General features: G+C 35.1%; 1 protein-coding gene across 1 annotated transcript in view; it reads right to left on the reverse strand.

Moving 5' to 3' along the window:
- Positions 1-17714, reverse strand: part of EYS (eyes shut homolog) — a 1553129-nt gene that overhangs the window by 284988 nt on the left and 1250427 nt on the right. The window contains exon 29 of the mRNA XM_055330595.1: positions 950-1118. Within this exon, the coding sequence (XP_055186570.1) occupies positions 950-1118 (169 nt within the window). The remainder of the gene's footprint in view (positions 1-949; positions 1119-17714) is intronic.

Raw genomic sequence — 17714 nt, forward strand, 5'->3', positions numbered from 1 at the left:
GCAGGCTCCCTGCAAGAAGGCTGATGCAGGACTCTACCCTAGGACCTTGGATCATGAACTGAGCCAGAGGCAGGCAGACACTCAACCACTGAGTCATCCAGGCATACCAAAAATGCTTCTTTAAAACATTTTACTCATAGCCAAATAATATGAAGGTTTAAATATTTTTACAAAGTATGGAATGATTTTTTTTTTGCAAAATATTTCAAAGTAGAGGAGAAAATAATTTTCGAAATAATGAGTTGCCCTAGAGTGGATAATCTATTCAAATACTGAAGACATTATACCTCCAATATAAGGAATTGTTAAAACTATTGAACATTCATTTCAAAAGAAATAAAACAATGGTCAGATTTGGAATATAGCATGTAATCTACTTTAGTGATTTAGCCATAGAAGAAAGAAATCTGTAAATTCTGGTATAGGAATCCTTGTGAGCACACTGCATAATGTAGAGAGCCCTGGATATAGAGGCATTTCCTTAAACAGATACTGTTAATACTACTTTTTTCAAGCCAGCTAGGATAATGTTAAAAGAGTGATAGGAATTTTCCCAATTATCAAATGAATTCCAGCTTTCGAATGCCTTCTTCCAAGTTACCAAATACTGAATTCAATCATATTTAGTGATGTATATTACAAAAATATGCTCTGAAACATTTGCAGCATTTATGTTTTACTGTTATAGCCATATGCCATCAAATTCATATGCTTGCTATATTCTTCCTTGCTGGTTCAGAACCTGTTTGTAAGTCATGTTCCATTGAATGACTCATAAATTAAAGAAACTTCTAAAGAAAACTAGAAAGAACTAAGATTTCCTTTTGATAATGCTTCATGCACTAAGCTAGAAAAGTTTTTCCACAATATTTAAATGAATAATTCATTGCTTCAATAGGTTAACATTTGAGAAAGAAACATGACATACAGGAAGTTAAACATTTAATACTTACTGTAGAGAATAGTTCCATTCAAAGTGTTTGTTTTTATAGTCAAGTAGATGGTAACAGTTCTGTTATGTTCCTTCTCCAGGACAAATTTGAACTCATCCAGTGTTGTAAAAAAAGGCAGTTCTAGATAGGAATTCCCATTGAAAGATGGAAAAAATAAACCTGCATCTAAAAAAAAAAAAGTCATGTAAATGTGCTCTGATGGCATTCTATTGCTAATGAAGTAGGTAGGAAGGAGTACAGCATTTGTAATTAGCATTCATTTCAAAAGGTAACACTGATATTATATACTGGCTAGTAGAGGAGGGTAGGTGAAGGAAGATTTAAGGATTGATAAATTTCTTAGACTAGATACTAGTTTAATAAGTATAATATATAAGTATAATAAATTTGTGAAGTCATTGTCTCAAATAATCAACCGCCAGTTCGGAGGAAGACTTGAAACAAGAATTTTAACTTGTTGTACATGGATGGAAAACAGAAAATTTGTGTCCCTGTATATGTGAAATAATAGTTTTCATCAGATTCTTAAAGTATTCTGATATGAATGGCTGTACATCAAATTATATACTTAAAATCAATGAATTTTATTTGATGTAATTATACCTCAATAAAAAAACAAAAAAAATCTGTGTCACAAAAAGATTAGAAAATTGTCACGTAGCAAGGCTTTAAATTAATATTTGTTAATATTTAGTGCTTTCCAATAATACTTATTTTGTAAGTGGTATTACTACAATATGCAAACTAACTTTTTAGCGTCATCCTTTTAGAATTATTAATCCTTTAAATGATTAATCTCAAAATATAGAGGCACATAAAACTTGAAAAGTATTTATTTTATGGTCATAAACTTATATTTAGGGCTGTAGACTTGGTACATTGAACAAGGGTAACATGGAATGTGGAAATACAAGTCTTTTTTTCTGTCTCTTTCACAAAGGGGAAAATATTTTCTGCCTCTGGATGAAAACCTGGCAGTTCCTAGGAATCTTACCTTCTTTCCAAGTTATCATTATAATGATTCAGAAACTAGTATCCAGTCTAAGAAATTTATCAACCCTTAAATCTTCCTTCACCTACCCCCCTCTACTAGCCAAGACCTGTAGAGCGCCTGATACCTACTATCTGCCTTCAGGGTCAGGAGGAAGCAGTCTTCTGTTCTTCCCCTTGTCTTACCACCTTCCATTCATGCTAGCTGCTGTTTCTGACCCTTTTGACTTTAAATGTGGAGGTGGCAAGGCCAAGTGGAAAGAAGTACATAGTAAAGGAGACCTATAAGAACTGGCAACTGATGTACGCAGGCTCTCACTCTCTAGGAATAGCAGATGTTTAAAACTGTTTCTCTTGTGGTGGAAATGTCAGATAAAATACAACGCGCTCAGTTCAATTTCAATTTCAGATCAACAATAAACAATTTTTTAGTATGAAGTACAAGCATGTACTAAACATCTCACAAAATACACTAGAAGAATTGTTATTTGAAATTCAAATTTAACTGAGTGCCTTATATTTTTAGTTCTTAAATCTGGCAACCCCATGACTCATGAGCATTTGTGCATTCTTTGGAAATCCTTTGCCAACTACAATTCCTAGGAGTTGTGCTATTGCCTGCCTTTGGCTTGTCACTTCTAACTTGGCCCCACATTGATTTTTCATTTTAGCACAGACTCCTGCTGTTGACAACCAGTCGCCTGTGTCAAAGTAAAAGTTGCCCTGGACAAAGTTAAACAGACGAAGACTTTACTCAAAGCTATTGCGATAAAGGAGAGGTCAGAATTCAGTCTTTGCTTGACAAAACAAAGAATATAACGAAAGGTGAAAAGAGAGTTTTTAAGAGCTGAGGTGTAGGATCACAAACTACCTGTGTTTGCTAATTGGTCTGACCCCCTAAAAAACATAAGCTTTTTCCTATCTTCATCACAGAGGGTCATTTACAACTTGGACCAAAGGCACCCATTGAAGTCAGGCTCCTACCTTCCCACAAAACTGGGAGATAGGGCCACTATATTTTTAATGCTTACATGTCAAAGACATGGTTCTAGGTCCTGAAGAAAGACATTCCTGGGTTGTAAAACTAAGATTTATATCTCAAAAGGGGCAAAGAAGGAATTTACAATAGAAAATTTTCTAAAATAAATGCTCTAAGACAAGTGAGGTCTGGGACCTAGAGTGAGGAAGACAACTGTCTAAAGTTTAGTTAAGGGGCGCTTGGGTGGCTTAGTCATTTAAGCAACTGCCTTTGGCTCAGGTCATGATCCCAAGGTACTAGAAATTATCCATAATCTCTCTCTCTCTCACTTGCTCTCTTTCTTTCAAATAAATAAAATCTTAAAAAAAAAAGTTTAGTCAAATTGAGGGGAGTATTAAGGCTATCTCAGTCACCTGACTAGAAAAACCACTTGGGTAGAACATAAAAATGGCCCTAGACCAAATTTCTTTTCTGAGGGGGTCTATATCTAGTCCCTGGGAAACATTCCAGCATCCCCTGCCCTACTGTCTGTGAGGGTAGAGTTCATTTTCAGGATTTTGGAAATCTTGAAATCCCTTGTCTCTACACACACACATACACAGAGACTGCTTTGGCTTTCTTTCTTAGGTATAGAGGTATGACTCTGTTGGTCCATCGTCTTCCTTTCCAAGTGATCTACTTTTAGCTACTCTCAAACACTGCCAGGTGTGATAGGTGGGAGAAGGTGAGGGATGAGGCCAAAAAGACAGCTTTCTACAAAAACATTTCCTCAAAATCCTGTCTTTAAAATCCTCTTTCTTCTTTAAATGCTGTCTTTTTATATCAAGAATTTTTCCTAGTTAAATCTTTTTTTTTTTTTAGATATGGCATCTCATTTTGTTGATGATAGCATTATATCTTGGTGTGTGAAAGGGTTTATTTTTATCATCCTGTTTTTGTCCATAGCTTTGTATTGTCAGATATAAATATAATTTATGTATTAGGAAACTACTTGATTTAAGTTATATGGTACCTTAAATATTTAATATCACATATTTTTACCATTCCTTCGCTTTCTACACACAGTCTTTAATTTCTTGAAATTAATCTTCCTGGCTCTGTATTTTACTGGATATGTTTTTTTCACAGATCTGTTTTTAGGCCTACTTAGCAAATCCTGCATTAGTTCTCATATGCCTAGAAAACTCTGAATACTTACTACTTTCTTTATTAAAACATTCTCCTTGTCTCTCATGACACTATGCTGCACTTTGACCATCTCCTCACCTGACCAAGAGCTTCTTTGCAGACTGTTCTTTCAACCATTCCATAATGCACTTAGCTTCCAACACTCCATCCTGGATCAACCAGTTCATCTATGTTTTATCTACACCTGCTCCTCCTCCATTGTCTTATTCATAGCACTTACTCTCCCAGGCTTAGAAATTCAGCATCATTAACTACTCATCTCTTCTCACACTAGTTGCTGCCTCCTGTCACCTCTTTCCTAGATCAAATCTTGCAACTTTCCTTCTGCTATCACTGACTTTATTTAAGTTCTCATTACATTTCAACTCAATAGCTTCTTTCTAACTGGCCTCCCTGCCTATAGTGTCTGTTAGCTGTCACTGCTGTCACATAAACTTTACTCAGGTATAATCATCTAAAAGTTGTGGTCAAAATCCTTTCCTAACTACAGAATAATTCATCTACCCATGGAGTAAACCAAGTCCTCCATGGTCTTTTTTCTCAGTGGCTCCACACACACAGACCTACTGGTAAGGTTGAACCATGCTTTCTTCTGTGGCTCTGCTTATGTTCCATTCCCCCAAACCCTAGCTATAAAAATCTTCCTTTATCTCAAGGCTTACTTTGAATAGTACTTCAGATTTGAACTCCCTATCATACTGGATCTCTAAATGTTTTAGTGCATGCATTATTTTTTACTGCCAGTAATGGTTGTCATAAATCTTGGGTAGAATTGGTAAAATACTAAATCTGTTATTTTGGATGAGGCATGTAAATTAACTTTAATTAGCAGAAACAGAATATTCTAAATAAATGAATTCTAAGAAGACATTGGGGGAAGAGTTTGCTTGCGATTAAGAAAGCTCATAACAAAGTTTGAGTTCCGCCAGATGTAATATGATGTTTATCAGATAATGAACTGCACATACACTGCCTTTTAATATATATGTATATAAAAATATATATGCATATATAATAAGGAGAAAAATATATATGCCAATCAAGTTTTTAATATATATTATAAGGAGGAAAAATATATCCCAATCAAGTTAAAATGCAATGTAGCTAGTTCACACTAGAGAAAGTTTGAATGAGAAATGTAGATGCAGCCAGTGTAGAGAAAAATGATCAAGATTACAAAGAGACAGACTTGGATTTTAAGTTAATAGAATCTTTAGTGTATAACTTGGCAACTGCTTGGATAGTGCATGTCTGTTAGCTTAACCATAATATGGTTTTAGACACTGTTTCTTTATATTACTTTTACCTGTCCTACTGGAAGTCACTGATGTGGTTCATTAATTCAACCAATATTTATTGAGTGAATACTACATGCCAGGCATCAGTAAAGGAATATTGTAGTGAGCAAAATAGATGAAGACCTCACCCTCACGAAGCTTAGATTCTAGCTTCATGGAAGAAAAACCTCATGCTAGAATCCGTAGAGCTTATTCTTCTTCTGTGGTAAATTTTTGGAGGGATCCCTTTCCCAACATTTGCTGTCACCAAGGAGCACTGAGCCTCATGTGAAATGTTAAGATTAAATAAAAGGGAGGGTCTAACAAAACCTACATCATCTACCCTTTCATACTGTTCATTCCCTGATGGAAGGATCTGTGTTTGATTTATCTTTGTATCACCCTGTGACATGATCAGTTTCGCACAGTATAGGCAGATACATTCTTAGACAAATACAGATATAGATAAATATAGATAAAAGACAAATATAGATAAAATGATTGCCTGTGGAAGTGTAGGAAAAAAAAATTCTCATAATTAAAATGGGATAGAAAAGACTATAGAGATGGGGCTTTAGCACTTTTTTTGTGGTTAGTCTTTTCACATTTCTGATAAATCCACAAAAAATTTTTCTGGAAGAAAATAGTATTTACATAAGGGTTCACATATGAATTAAACTATTGGGATCCATAATCAGGTTTTCTTATTCTGAGAAGTAGTGAACTCATCACCACCAACAAAAAAATATATAATTCAATTTGCTAAAAAAAATGACTTCCATATTACTTTGCTGGAGCATATCTATTGTATAATTCAGGGCACACCTGCCTATTCCCCAGCTCATACACTCTTTGAATCTTTTTTTCAGAGCTGACAGATTTTACGAAAGTTATGACAGGAAACAACAATTACCAACAATAAACAGTTGCTATCGAATTGCTTTCTAACCATATTAATTTTCATTATCATCATGTTTAGTGGCTATGTTTGCAAACAGAACTACCCTGAATGTGGAAAACAAGACTAATTGGGGTTAGGTAGAGTGTTTTCCTGCTGCTTCCAAAGCCTCTTCAGGCAATGCTATTTGAACATACTCCAAATTTATTTTTCTTCCAATTATAAATGAAAAAAAAACCAGGGTCTTTATACAACAATATGTATTAAACATCTTACAAAATATGTCAGGCAATGGTTAATTGGTGACTTCTGATTACAACACAGACATCTGTAATGTTTAACTGTCTTAAAAGATCATATAGGGTGATCTATGCAATTATATTAACATTTTTTTATGGTTAACAAAATTTAAAATCAGTTCTGACTCATGGGAAAACCAATAAATTAACTAAGAAGGAGGATCTTTTAAATCCCCTAAGTTATGTTATATTAAACAAATTAACTCAAATTGTCAAAGGGAGGTATGAGAACCTAGAACACAGAGTTGGAAATAAATATCTTATGTTAAAAATGTGCATGAATTTAGTATTTTTTTACCAAACATATTTCTATAGTATGAATCAGGACCACAGTCAATGAATAACAACAACACATTGAAATTTTATTCAGGAGAGCGCCATGGAGTTCTTTATGATAAAGAAAACACAGAAGAGATTAATATCTTTATCCTGAACACAAAGCATCTGAGCAGCATCAATGTTATTCATTCTGAATAGAAATGGAACACCTTTGTCTACAGTATGAGTTATAATCCCCTTAACCTTGAATAAAAGTCTTCTATGATCTAAACACAGAAACTGACATACTAACATACAGAGTAATGCTACAAATGCGATGGGTCACAAATTATCCATATACAACTTTATTGTAATTCCTGGTACTAAAAGGAACATAATACTGTTTGCTATTCTTCTTTTATAATGGAAATAGACTTGATTTACTCAACAGAAATTTAAAAAATATTATTTGAGTGTTTTTGTCGAATCTTTTATTATGTTCCCCAGAAAGAGCTTCATTTAAATCCTATCACTAAGTTTATAAAGTGAAGGTAATACTGATACAATGCAATTATTAATATTTTGTTTTAAATTTAGAAATAATAATTACCTCTTTTATGATTCTTATTTTATTAAATTCTGTGATTAAACAGAATATTATCGGTTAATAAGTCCAGATATTATCTTCCTAAAGGATTCATTAGGAGAGGAGTTATGATGGCAGAGGAATAGTGGACCCTAATTTTGTCAGGTCCCTGGGATAGCTAGATAGTTATCAAATCATTCTGAACACCTGTAAAATCAATTTGAGATTTATGAAAAGAAATGCTGCAATTCTACAGATAGAAAAGTGGTCACTTTTTGGAAAGCAGGAGGTATGCAGACTTGAATCTGGGGAGATACATATGAGGATAGAGTGGAGGGGAGGTAGCTACCTTATGAGGTTACTGCAAGGTATTATAAACAGTGGAGCACAAAATCAGAACTTTTAGGAGCCTGTTACAGTGGGGTACATCCCTGGCATAAAGGTGCTTGGTGGGGAGGCAGAGTGGAATCCCAGGTGGGACAGTGTGGTCTGAGGACCCCCTGGGTCACAAGAATAGAGGAGCCTGAGTGAGGCAGAATTCCCAGGCACAGCGGGGCGGAGAAGCCACCTGAAGCAGTGAGTCTAGGCGCCGGCTTTCTGCTGGGTATTGTCATAAATTGTGAACTGCTGCACGGTCAGGCGACCCCCTCCTGGCAGGGGTCCAGCAAAAGGCAGAAGTGTGGGGAGACCCCCCTCCCTTCCCCAGGAGGAACAGCCCAGGTACACACTGTGGGGGTCAGTAAAATTTGGAGTTTTGAAACTGGTCACGGATGCCTCAGATGAAAATGCTCGGTCCCAGGCTGGGTGAACACAGAGTTCCCATAGACACCGGGGAGACCAGGGTGATGGACTGCTCTTCTATGAGGGTTCACTGAGGAGTAAGGGGCGTGCACTTTCAGCTCTGGGGGTCCTGCCTATCACTGCTGAAAGCCTTCAGGGAACAGCAGCACCGTGTAGTAGAATCCAGAGCCACTTACACTGAGCTCGTGCCCATAGCAAAGGGAAGGGCATTTCCACAAGGGCAAGTGCACCTGAGAATCAGCACAACAGGCCCCTCCCCCAGGAGATCAGCCCGAACAACATGCTAGCACCAAGTTTACTGATCTTAGAGAACTGCAAAGCTTCAGCTCTTGGGGAAAACAGTACATAACATTTATGGTTTTTTTTCCTCTCTTTTTTTAAGATTATATTTATTTATTCATTCATGAGAAACAGAGAGAGAGAGAGAGAGATAAAGAGAGAGAGAGAGGCAGGGACACAGGCGGGGGAGAAGCAGGCTCCATGCAGGGAGCCTGACGTGGGACTCGATCCGGGGTCTCCAGGATCACACCCTGGGCTGACGGCGGCGCTAAACCGCTGAGCCACCCAGGCTGCCCTCTTTTTTTGTCACTCTTTAGTCTTTCAGTATCATTTTTTAAGCTATTTTCTTATTTTTCAGTTCTTTTTTATTCTTTTTTAATTTTAATTTTAATATATATGTTATACATATAATTTTTTATTTTTGGTTTCCTTTCACTGTATTTTATTTTACTTTTGTATATATATAAGTTTTTCTTTTTTTTCTTTCTTTCTTTCTTTCTTTCTTTCTTTCTTTCTTTCTTTCTTATTATGGGATGTAGTTTCTTTTAACAAGTAGACCAAAGGACACCCAGAATCTAGTTTTGTGCTATGTTCTGTTTTGGTTCTTGTTTGACTTTTTCTTATGTTATCTTGTTTTTTCCTGTTGTTGTTGTTGTTACTATTGTCTTTTCTCTTTCTTTCTTCTATTCTTTTCTGGATAAAACAATGAGACGGAGAAATTTACCCCAAAAGAAAGAACAGGAGGTAGTGCTCACTGCCAGGGATTTAATCAATACGGATATAAGTAATGTCAAAAGTAGAATTTAAAGCAACAATTATAAAGATACTAGCAGGGCTGGAAGAAAACATAGAAGACACTAGAGAATCCCTTACAATACTTATTAAAGAACTAAGAACTAGGCAGGCTGATTAAAAATGCTATTATCAAGATGGAGTCCCAAATGGAGGCTCTAAAAGCAAGGATAACTGATGCAAAACAGAAAAAGTCAGTATTTCAGTAGAGAAAATGATAGAAAATAAGGAAGCTGAAAAGAAGACAGAAAGACAACTACTGGATCTTGAAGGGAGACTTAGAGTACTCAGCAATTCCATACAATGAAATAATACCAGGATAATAGGGGTCTCAGAAGATATAGAGAGGGAAAGAGGGGCAGAAGGTTTATTTGAAAAAAATATAGCTGAGAACTCACCTAATTTGGGGAAGGAAATAGGCTTTAAAGCCTAGGAGGCACAGAGAGCCCCCCTCAAAATTAATAAAAATATGTCAATGCCTCAACATAAAATAGTGAAGCTTGCAAATTTCAAAGATAAAGAGAAAATCCTGAAAGCAGTGCAGGACAAGAGGTCCTGAATCTACAAGGGTAGAAACACAAGGCTTGCAGCAGACCTGTTTACAGAGACCTGGCAGACCAGAAAGAACTGGCATGATATACTCAAAGTACTAAATTGGAAAAAATATGTAGCCAATAATACATTATCCAGCAAGGCTTTCATTGAGAATAGAAGGAGAGATAAAGAGTTTCCTGGACAAACAATAACTAAAGCTATTTGTGAACATTAAACCAGCCCTACAAGAAATATTAAAGGGGATCGTTTGAGCAAAGAGAGAGCCCAAAAGTAATAAAAACCAGGCAGGAATAGAGACAATCTAAAGAACTAGTGACTTTACAAGTAATAGAATGGCACTAAATTCATACCTTTCAATAATTATTCATAATGTAAATGGACTAACTGATCCAATACAAAGGCATAGGGTATCAGAATGGATAAAAGAAAATAAGACCCATTGATATGCTGTTTACAAGAATCTCATTTTAGACCCAAAGACTCCTCCAGATTGAAAGAGAAAAAGGAGAACCATTTATCATGCCAATGGATATTAAAAGAAAGCTAGAGGAGCAATCCTTGTATCAGACAAACTAGAGTTTAAAGCAAAGACTGTAATAAAGAATGAAGAATGACACTAAATCATAATAAAGAGGTCTATCCAACAAGAAGATCTAGCAATTGTAAATATGCTCCTAACTTGGGAGCAGCCAAATATATATAAACCAATTAATAACAAAATTAAAGAAATTCTTTGATATTAATACAATAATAGTAGAGGACTTTAACACCCCACTCATATCAATGGACAGATAATCCAAGCAGAAGATCAACAAGAAAACAAAGGTTTTGAACAACACACTGGACCAGATGGACTTATTCAGAACATTCCATCTGAAGGAGCAGTATACACATTTTTCTCGAGTGCACATGGAACATTCTCCAGAATAGACCATATACGGGGCCACAAATCAAGTCTCAACCAGCACAAAAAGACTGGGATTATACCATTCATATTTTTAGACCACAATGCTTTAAAACTTAAAGTCAACTACAAGAAAAAATTTAGAAGGACAACAAACACATGGAGGTTAAAGAGCATCCTACTAAAGAATGAATGGGTCAACCAGAAAATTAAAGAAGAATTTAAAAAATACATGGAAGTAAATGAAAATAAAAACATGACAGTTCAGAATCTTTGGGATGCAGCAAGGGCAGTCCAAGAAGGAAGGATATAGCAATACAGGCCTTTCTCAAGAAACAAGAAAAGCCTTAAATACACAAACTTACTTTCCACCTAAAGGAGTTAGGAGAAAGAACAGCAAATAAAGCCTAAATCCAGCAGAATAAGAGAAATAATAAAGATTAGAGCAGAAATCGATGATATAGAAATAAAAATCAGTAGAACAGATCAACAAAACTAGGAGCTGATTCTTGGAAAGACTTAATGATTGATAAACTTCTAGCAAGACTTATCAAAAAGAAAAGAGAAAGAATACAAATAAATAAAACCATGAATGAAAGAGGAGTGATCACCATCAATACTGAAGAAATACAAATATAAGAGAATATTATATATGCCAAAAAATTAGGCACTCTGGAAGAAATAGATAAATTCCTAGAAACATATTAACTACCAAAACTGAAACCGGAAGAAACAGACCAATAACCAGCAAAGAAATTGAATCAGTAATCAAAAATCTCCCAACAAACAAGAATCCAGAGTCAGATGGCCTCCCAGCAGAATTCTACCAAACATTTAAAGAATTAATACCTATTCTTCTGAGAGTTTTTACTATGTTGATGATATACTGCTGACAACATCTGTTGTTAGTATCTGAAAAATAGGAAGTATCTATATGCTTTGATAAATTATACGACTGCCTAAGAATGGGTAATATATTCCCATGGAATTCAAGGGGCCTGACACTTAAAGTTTTTGTGTGTCCTTTTACCTAGAGCATATAGAATATCCCTATCCAAAGGAAAAAAGAAGTTCCAGGTGGCTAGTAGATAACCTGTAATTATAAATAAGGCTGAGGATCAATTTGACACACTGAAAATAGCATCATAGAGAATTTTAAAGAATTTGCATCTTTCTATGTATTGTTTTGTTTCAACTGCAGTAATTTATTCAAATTATTGGTTTTACAGAAAGTTTTTCCCTTTAATTTCCTAACAAATTCTGGAATCATTTCCCTTATTCTGGAAGTACTTCCTTTTCAAGTTGCTTTCATGAGTATTTCTTGCTCATAAACCCTTTGTTGTTGTTTTTTTTTTTCCTGAAGAGATGTTTATTTGAACTGAATTCTTCAGTGAAAGTGTAGCTGTGCAAACATTTGTATGTTGACATTTAATTTCTCCCTGCAATTTGAAGGTTTTATTTTTCTCAGCTGGATTCCACTGTTGGTGTTTTAAAATAGTTCGAGGGATCCCTGCGTGGCGCAGAGGTTTGGCTCCTGCCTTTGGCTCAGGGCGCGATCCTGGAGACCCGGGATCGAATCCCACGTCGGGCTCCCGGTGCAGGAGCCTGCTTCTCCCTCTGCCTGTGTCTCTGCCTCTCTCTCTCTCCTCTCTCTCTCTGTGACTGTCATAAATAAATTTAAAAAAATTAAATAGTTTGAAATACATTAGAATAATTATATGCTACACCTCTTTCTATTCATCATATTTTTAACTTCCTCTTGCATTTTATTTTAGCATAGTCTCTCTGTGTTAAAATATTAAGATCTAACTTCATGTACTTAATTCTTTTTTCAGCTGTATCTAATCTATTATTTAATTCATCTATTACATTTTCAGTGATTATATATTTCATTTCATTGTTTGGAATTTTGTGATAGTCTCTATTTGTTTTACTTATTTTAAAATTCCATTAATTGTTTTTATTACTGAAGTATAGGTGACATTACAGCTAATTCTTTTTTCAAATTTTTATCATTTAAGTATACATAATATTATATTAGTTTCAGGTGCATAAGACAGTGATTTGACAATTCTGTACATTATGCAATGTATAACACCATAAGTGTAGCTACCATCTGTCACCATACAAAGTTATTAAAATATTATTGACTATATTCCCTATGTTATACTTTTCACTCCTGTGACTTATTTATTTTGTAATTGGAAGTCTGTACCTCTTAATTTAATTCCCTCTTGTATTTTCTTCAGCATTTTAAATAGGGTAATTTTATTTCTGTATTTAATGAATCTAATATCCAAAATCCTTTGGGTTATAATACTGCTGTTTATTTTTTTTCTGTAGCTTTTTGCTTGAGGTAGTCTGTTTTAGCTGGTATTCTTTTATTATGCAGTTATTTTTTATTAATATTTATTGGTGAGAATCTATAGAGACCCAATTTATGGAATTTGGATTTGCAAAAGTGGATTTGCTCTTGCTTCTTCCAAATATCCTGAGGCTTTCCAGTTGAGATTGTTTTATATTAATTTCTACCTTGGCATTTCTTCAACCAAATCTGCATTATAAATTAGAACTGAGGCCAGAAAGTCTGATGAAGATTCTTGGGGAAGGTGTTACTTCTATACCTGTAGTAAGGATGGCTGAACATCAACTTTTCTTGTCTTTCTTTGCTCCTAGGTTCTTTTTTACCCCGACCTTTCCACCAAGTCTGAAGTCCCTTAGAGGTCTAAACTTTTAGAAGAGTTTTCAATTTCAACTCGATTTTGCCTAGGCACAGAGAGCTTTTCTTTGTGTCTCATACTACCCTTAATGCCCTTATCTCTTAGTGTCTGAAACGAGCAAATGCTGTGCTTTTACAATTTATCACACATTTTTTTGTAGCCCTCTTTCTGGTTTTTTGGCCCTCAGTGTTTTCTTTATTTTTGAACCCTGGAAATGATCATAAAAAGGCCCCTATGTATTTAAGAGGCTGTTCATTTTATTGAAAATCTTAACTGATTTTTAGTAGGAATGTTTTTCAGAATATCTCATGTGCCTAGTGCTACAAATAGAAGCATAGTGTTGTCATCTTTGTTATCAAGTAGGTTATATGAAACCTCAGGAATAGTACCATCTCACTCATTTAGACTCGCTTAGAGACCAACACTAAAATTTCTGCAGAAGCACAGAGGAATCAAAAGCCTATTAATTTATAGAATATATAGTTTTCTTATCTAGTATTTCTAATGTATTCAGAATGCATGCACACATATAAAAGCAAAAGAAAAGCAGAAGAAATCAGAAATCACAAGTTAGATAAGAAAAAGGATATTTTGTATTATCTGTAACAGCTTTCATCTCTAAGAATATGAAAAACGCAATTTGTAGAAAATTGTAGAATTAAAAATATGGTATAGTATTATTCTCTATGTTTTACAAATAACGACTGTTTAAATTGAATATTAAATTCCTAAGGATTTCAAAAGTGTGAATAGAGTATATAGAGATTTGCTAGAAAAATATTAGAAGCAAATTGCAAATTATTGAAAAATAAGTAGCTATCATTTCAAGGGTGAATGAAAGTAAAACTTTCCTACTATTAAAATGATGATTTTGATAATACTAATTCATAGAAATAACTTAAAACTCTTCCTATATGTCAAAACCAAGGCAACTGACCTGTCAATCAGAAAGTATTAATTATATCAAATACTTCTTTAATTTGCTCATTAAAAATAGCCAGTGCTTGTGATAAGTTATAGTTGTGATAGCTATGAAGAATGTATATTTCATATATATTTACTATGTCAAGTACTAACACTAGTATTTCAATGTGTTTTATCTTTAGTACTAGCACTAGTAATTCAATGTGTTTTATTTTTTAGAATAGCTAGACTATAAGCTATAAAGAAAAATCTAAAGTTGGGCATAATGATTTTTAAAATGTTACAAAAATTCCTGCATATTTGAATCACAATATTACGGTTATTATAAGGATCACTTCGGGGACTGCAAAAACAAAATTACCAAATTGAAGTTATATTAATTTAATGTATTATAATTTGATATTGATTAAAATTAATTCACATAATTATAGATAAGTTCATTTTTTTAGTTCTCAACATATATCTCTCAGAAATAAAAGTATCTCTTTTCTTGCATAGATTCAAATATCCATAGTGATTTTATTTCAATTACAATTTACTAGGTTAGTAGAGGAAAGGACATTCACATGTTATTTAAAAATCCCTAACAGACAAAATTTGAAATATGGTATAGAAGAGAGGGGATATGAAGGAAAAAAGTGAGCTAGATTATGCCATGGCAGTAGAAGTAGTTTTAAGCCAAGATGGTTACAGAGCAGGGTGGCCTGGTGGTGGTCATGGAAGAAAAATCTTTCCTACTCTCTGGGAAAATTGCAAACTAGGTGAATAATTTATCAGTAAACAAAAATACAAGGCTATAATCTAACATGCATGTTATTGTTAAAAATCATGCAGTAAATAACTCTAAAACCCTTAATTGAGATAAGAAAATTTAAACATTATTCATTTAAAAAATATTTCAAATCAACTTTGTTCAAGCAAGGCACAGGGAGCTTCCAAGATGCTTTAGATGTTGATCCTTAATTCAATGAATTTCCACTCTAGGAAAATTAGTCAATTAATTGATTACTTCATTCAGCAAGTAATGACCTTATTACATCACCAGAAAGAGGTAAGAGTGTGAGAAAGGGGAACAGTGGAACAGCCCACAATGTATACAGAGAAAAGCCTAAAGTTCAGTTGGCCAAGAGCACAGACTGTGTGAAGGAGAGTAATAGAAAATAGGCGTGGAGAGGTAGGAGGAGGATCATTAGAGGGCTGCAGAACTTCATTCTGCAGCCAGAGACATTAAACCTTTATGAGCAGAGAAGCAGCAAAATTAGAACTGTCCTTCAGGAATACTAAGCTTCCAGCAATGTACAGAGAGCTTGCATTAAGAAGAGTAAAAAATTGTGAAATCAGATGAGAAAGCTGTAACAAGTGTTCAGGTGGTGAAAGTGAGAATCAAAGCAAGACTTCTGGGTAATAGCAAAAGAGAGGAGGGAATAGATGGGAAGGACATTCTAAACTAGGAGGAACAGGACTTGACAATGAGTAGACTGTAGGTTAAGGTGAAATGAAAGCTCAATGTTTTCCAGTTTGAGTGACCTGGGTAATGGAGGCAAGGAGGAAACCCCAGAGGTTGAGTTTATCGTGGGAGGTTGATAAAGCCAGTTTGAGTTTGTAATGCAAATGGAATTATCTATGTAGAAGTGACCAGCAGATGACTGAAGTCATATGTGTGTGCCCCCACACGTATGGACATGCATGTGCAATAATACAGAGAAGAAAATAAGACAATGTGCTAATTATCTGCTTTAACAATTACTTAAAACGTTTCCTGAGGTTGTGGGTACATTGTAAATGGGGATGAACTGAATTCGGTGACAATCAGTTGACTTTGTAAAACCTCTAAGGGATCTTTTAATACAGTAGGCAATTCAAAGCCTCTGGTTTTTATAAGAGCTTAGTAGCCAACCATCAATTTCTACTCTTTTAAAAAGTGGTGATATGTCTCCAAGAAAGTGCACATGTTCTGGGTAAACCTTAATCACCTCTCTTCCAGAAAGGTGTGTGTGTGTGTGTGTGTGTGTGTGCGTGTGTGTGTGTTTCTTTAAAGAAAAACACAATAGTTTCCAAATAGTTGTTCTTTCATAGCATTTCCAGTAATCTCATTCTGTTTTAACATTGTCACACTGGGGTGCCTGGGTGGCTTAGTTGGTTAAGGATCTGACTCTTTTGGCTCAAGTCATGATCTCAGGGTCTTGGAATCAAGCCCTGAGAAGGTCTCCATACTCAGTGAGAAGTCTGCTTGAGATTCTCTCTCTCTCTCTCTCTCTCTCCCTCTGCCCCTCCCCTCCCCAGTGCATACACACACATACACACACTCTCTCTCTTCCTTGAATAAATACATAAATGTTTAAACAAAAACAAAACAAACAAAACCCCATTGTTACATTGATTAGTTTTGGTAGTTGATTTTTAAGTCATTCTATGTGTAAGCTGCATATTTATTTAATATGCTTAGATAGAAAAATATAATAAACACCAACACAGGTAATTTGATATACCTGAGACAGTCAGTAAATGGACTGAGTGTGGGCTGGGAGGGTAGAGAAAGAGAAGAAAAGAGAAGAGGAGAGCGGGAAGGAGGAGGTGAAGAAGGGATAGGGAGGGGAGGAGAGGAGACGGAGCATATGAAGAATCAGAATCACCCTTTATAACTGGCTAGGTTTTATTGAGAACTACTACATGCCAGGCAATGGTCTCCAAAGTACTATTATTATCTCTGTTTTTTTTTTTTAAAGAAGACAGCTGAGACCTTTAAGTTTCCTTAAAAGGAAAGCAATTTTCTGAATGCTGCACAGTTAGAAATATCTGCCTTTGAGGACTAACTCTGCTGTTTATTAATTCTAAAACTGAGTCTTTTAAACATACTGCCTGACTCTCAAAAGGTTATGGAAGACTGATTAGTACACAATGGTTCTATCCTTGACTGCCATGTTTCCCATTTTCCACCTGATTTCTTCTCCTCGCTAACCCTGCAGCCTAGAAGACCCTGTCCCTTGAACCCCGTTATCCCTATGCCATTCTTACCATACTATTCTAACAATAATAATGTCTAACATGTTTTCAGCTCTCATTTAGTGTGAGAACTGTGCTTAGAACTATTTTTACATGGATAATCTATTTTCATCCTCAATAAAACCCTGTAATTTTCCCCTTTTACAAATGAGGAATCAGCAACTTGGAGAGGTTAAGTAACTTGCACAAGGGTCACACAACTAGAAAATGTCAACCTAGACCCTGTAACTTTAGAGGTCCTCTTCCTAATCTCTAAAATATACAACACAGGTATTACTGCCATTATTTTCGGCAAAGCCTCTAACATT

This window comes from Nyctereutes procyonoides, unplaced genomic scaffold, assembly GCF_905146905.1.
Source record: "Nyctereutes procyonoides isolate TBG_1078 unplaced genomic scaffold, NYPRO_anot_genome, whole genome shotgun sequence".
In the NCBI taxonomy this organism is placed as follows: domain Eukaryota; kingdom Metazoa; phylum Chordata; class Mammalia; order Carnivora; family Canidae; genus Nyctereutes; species Nyctereutes procyonoides.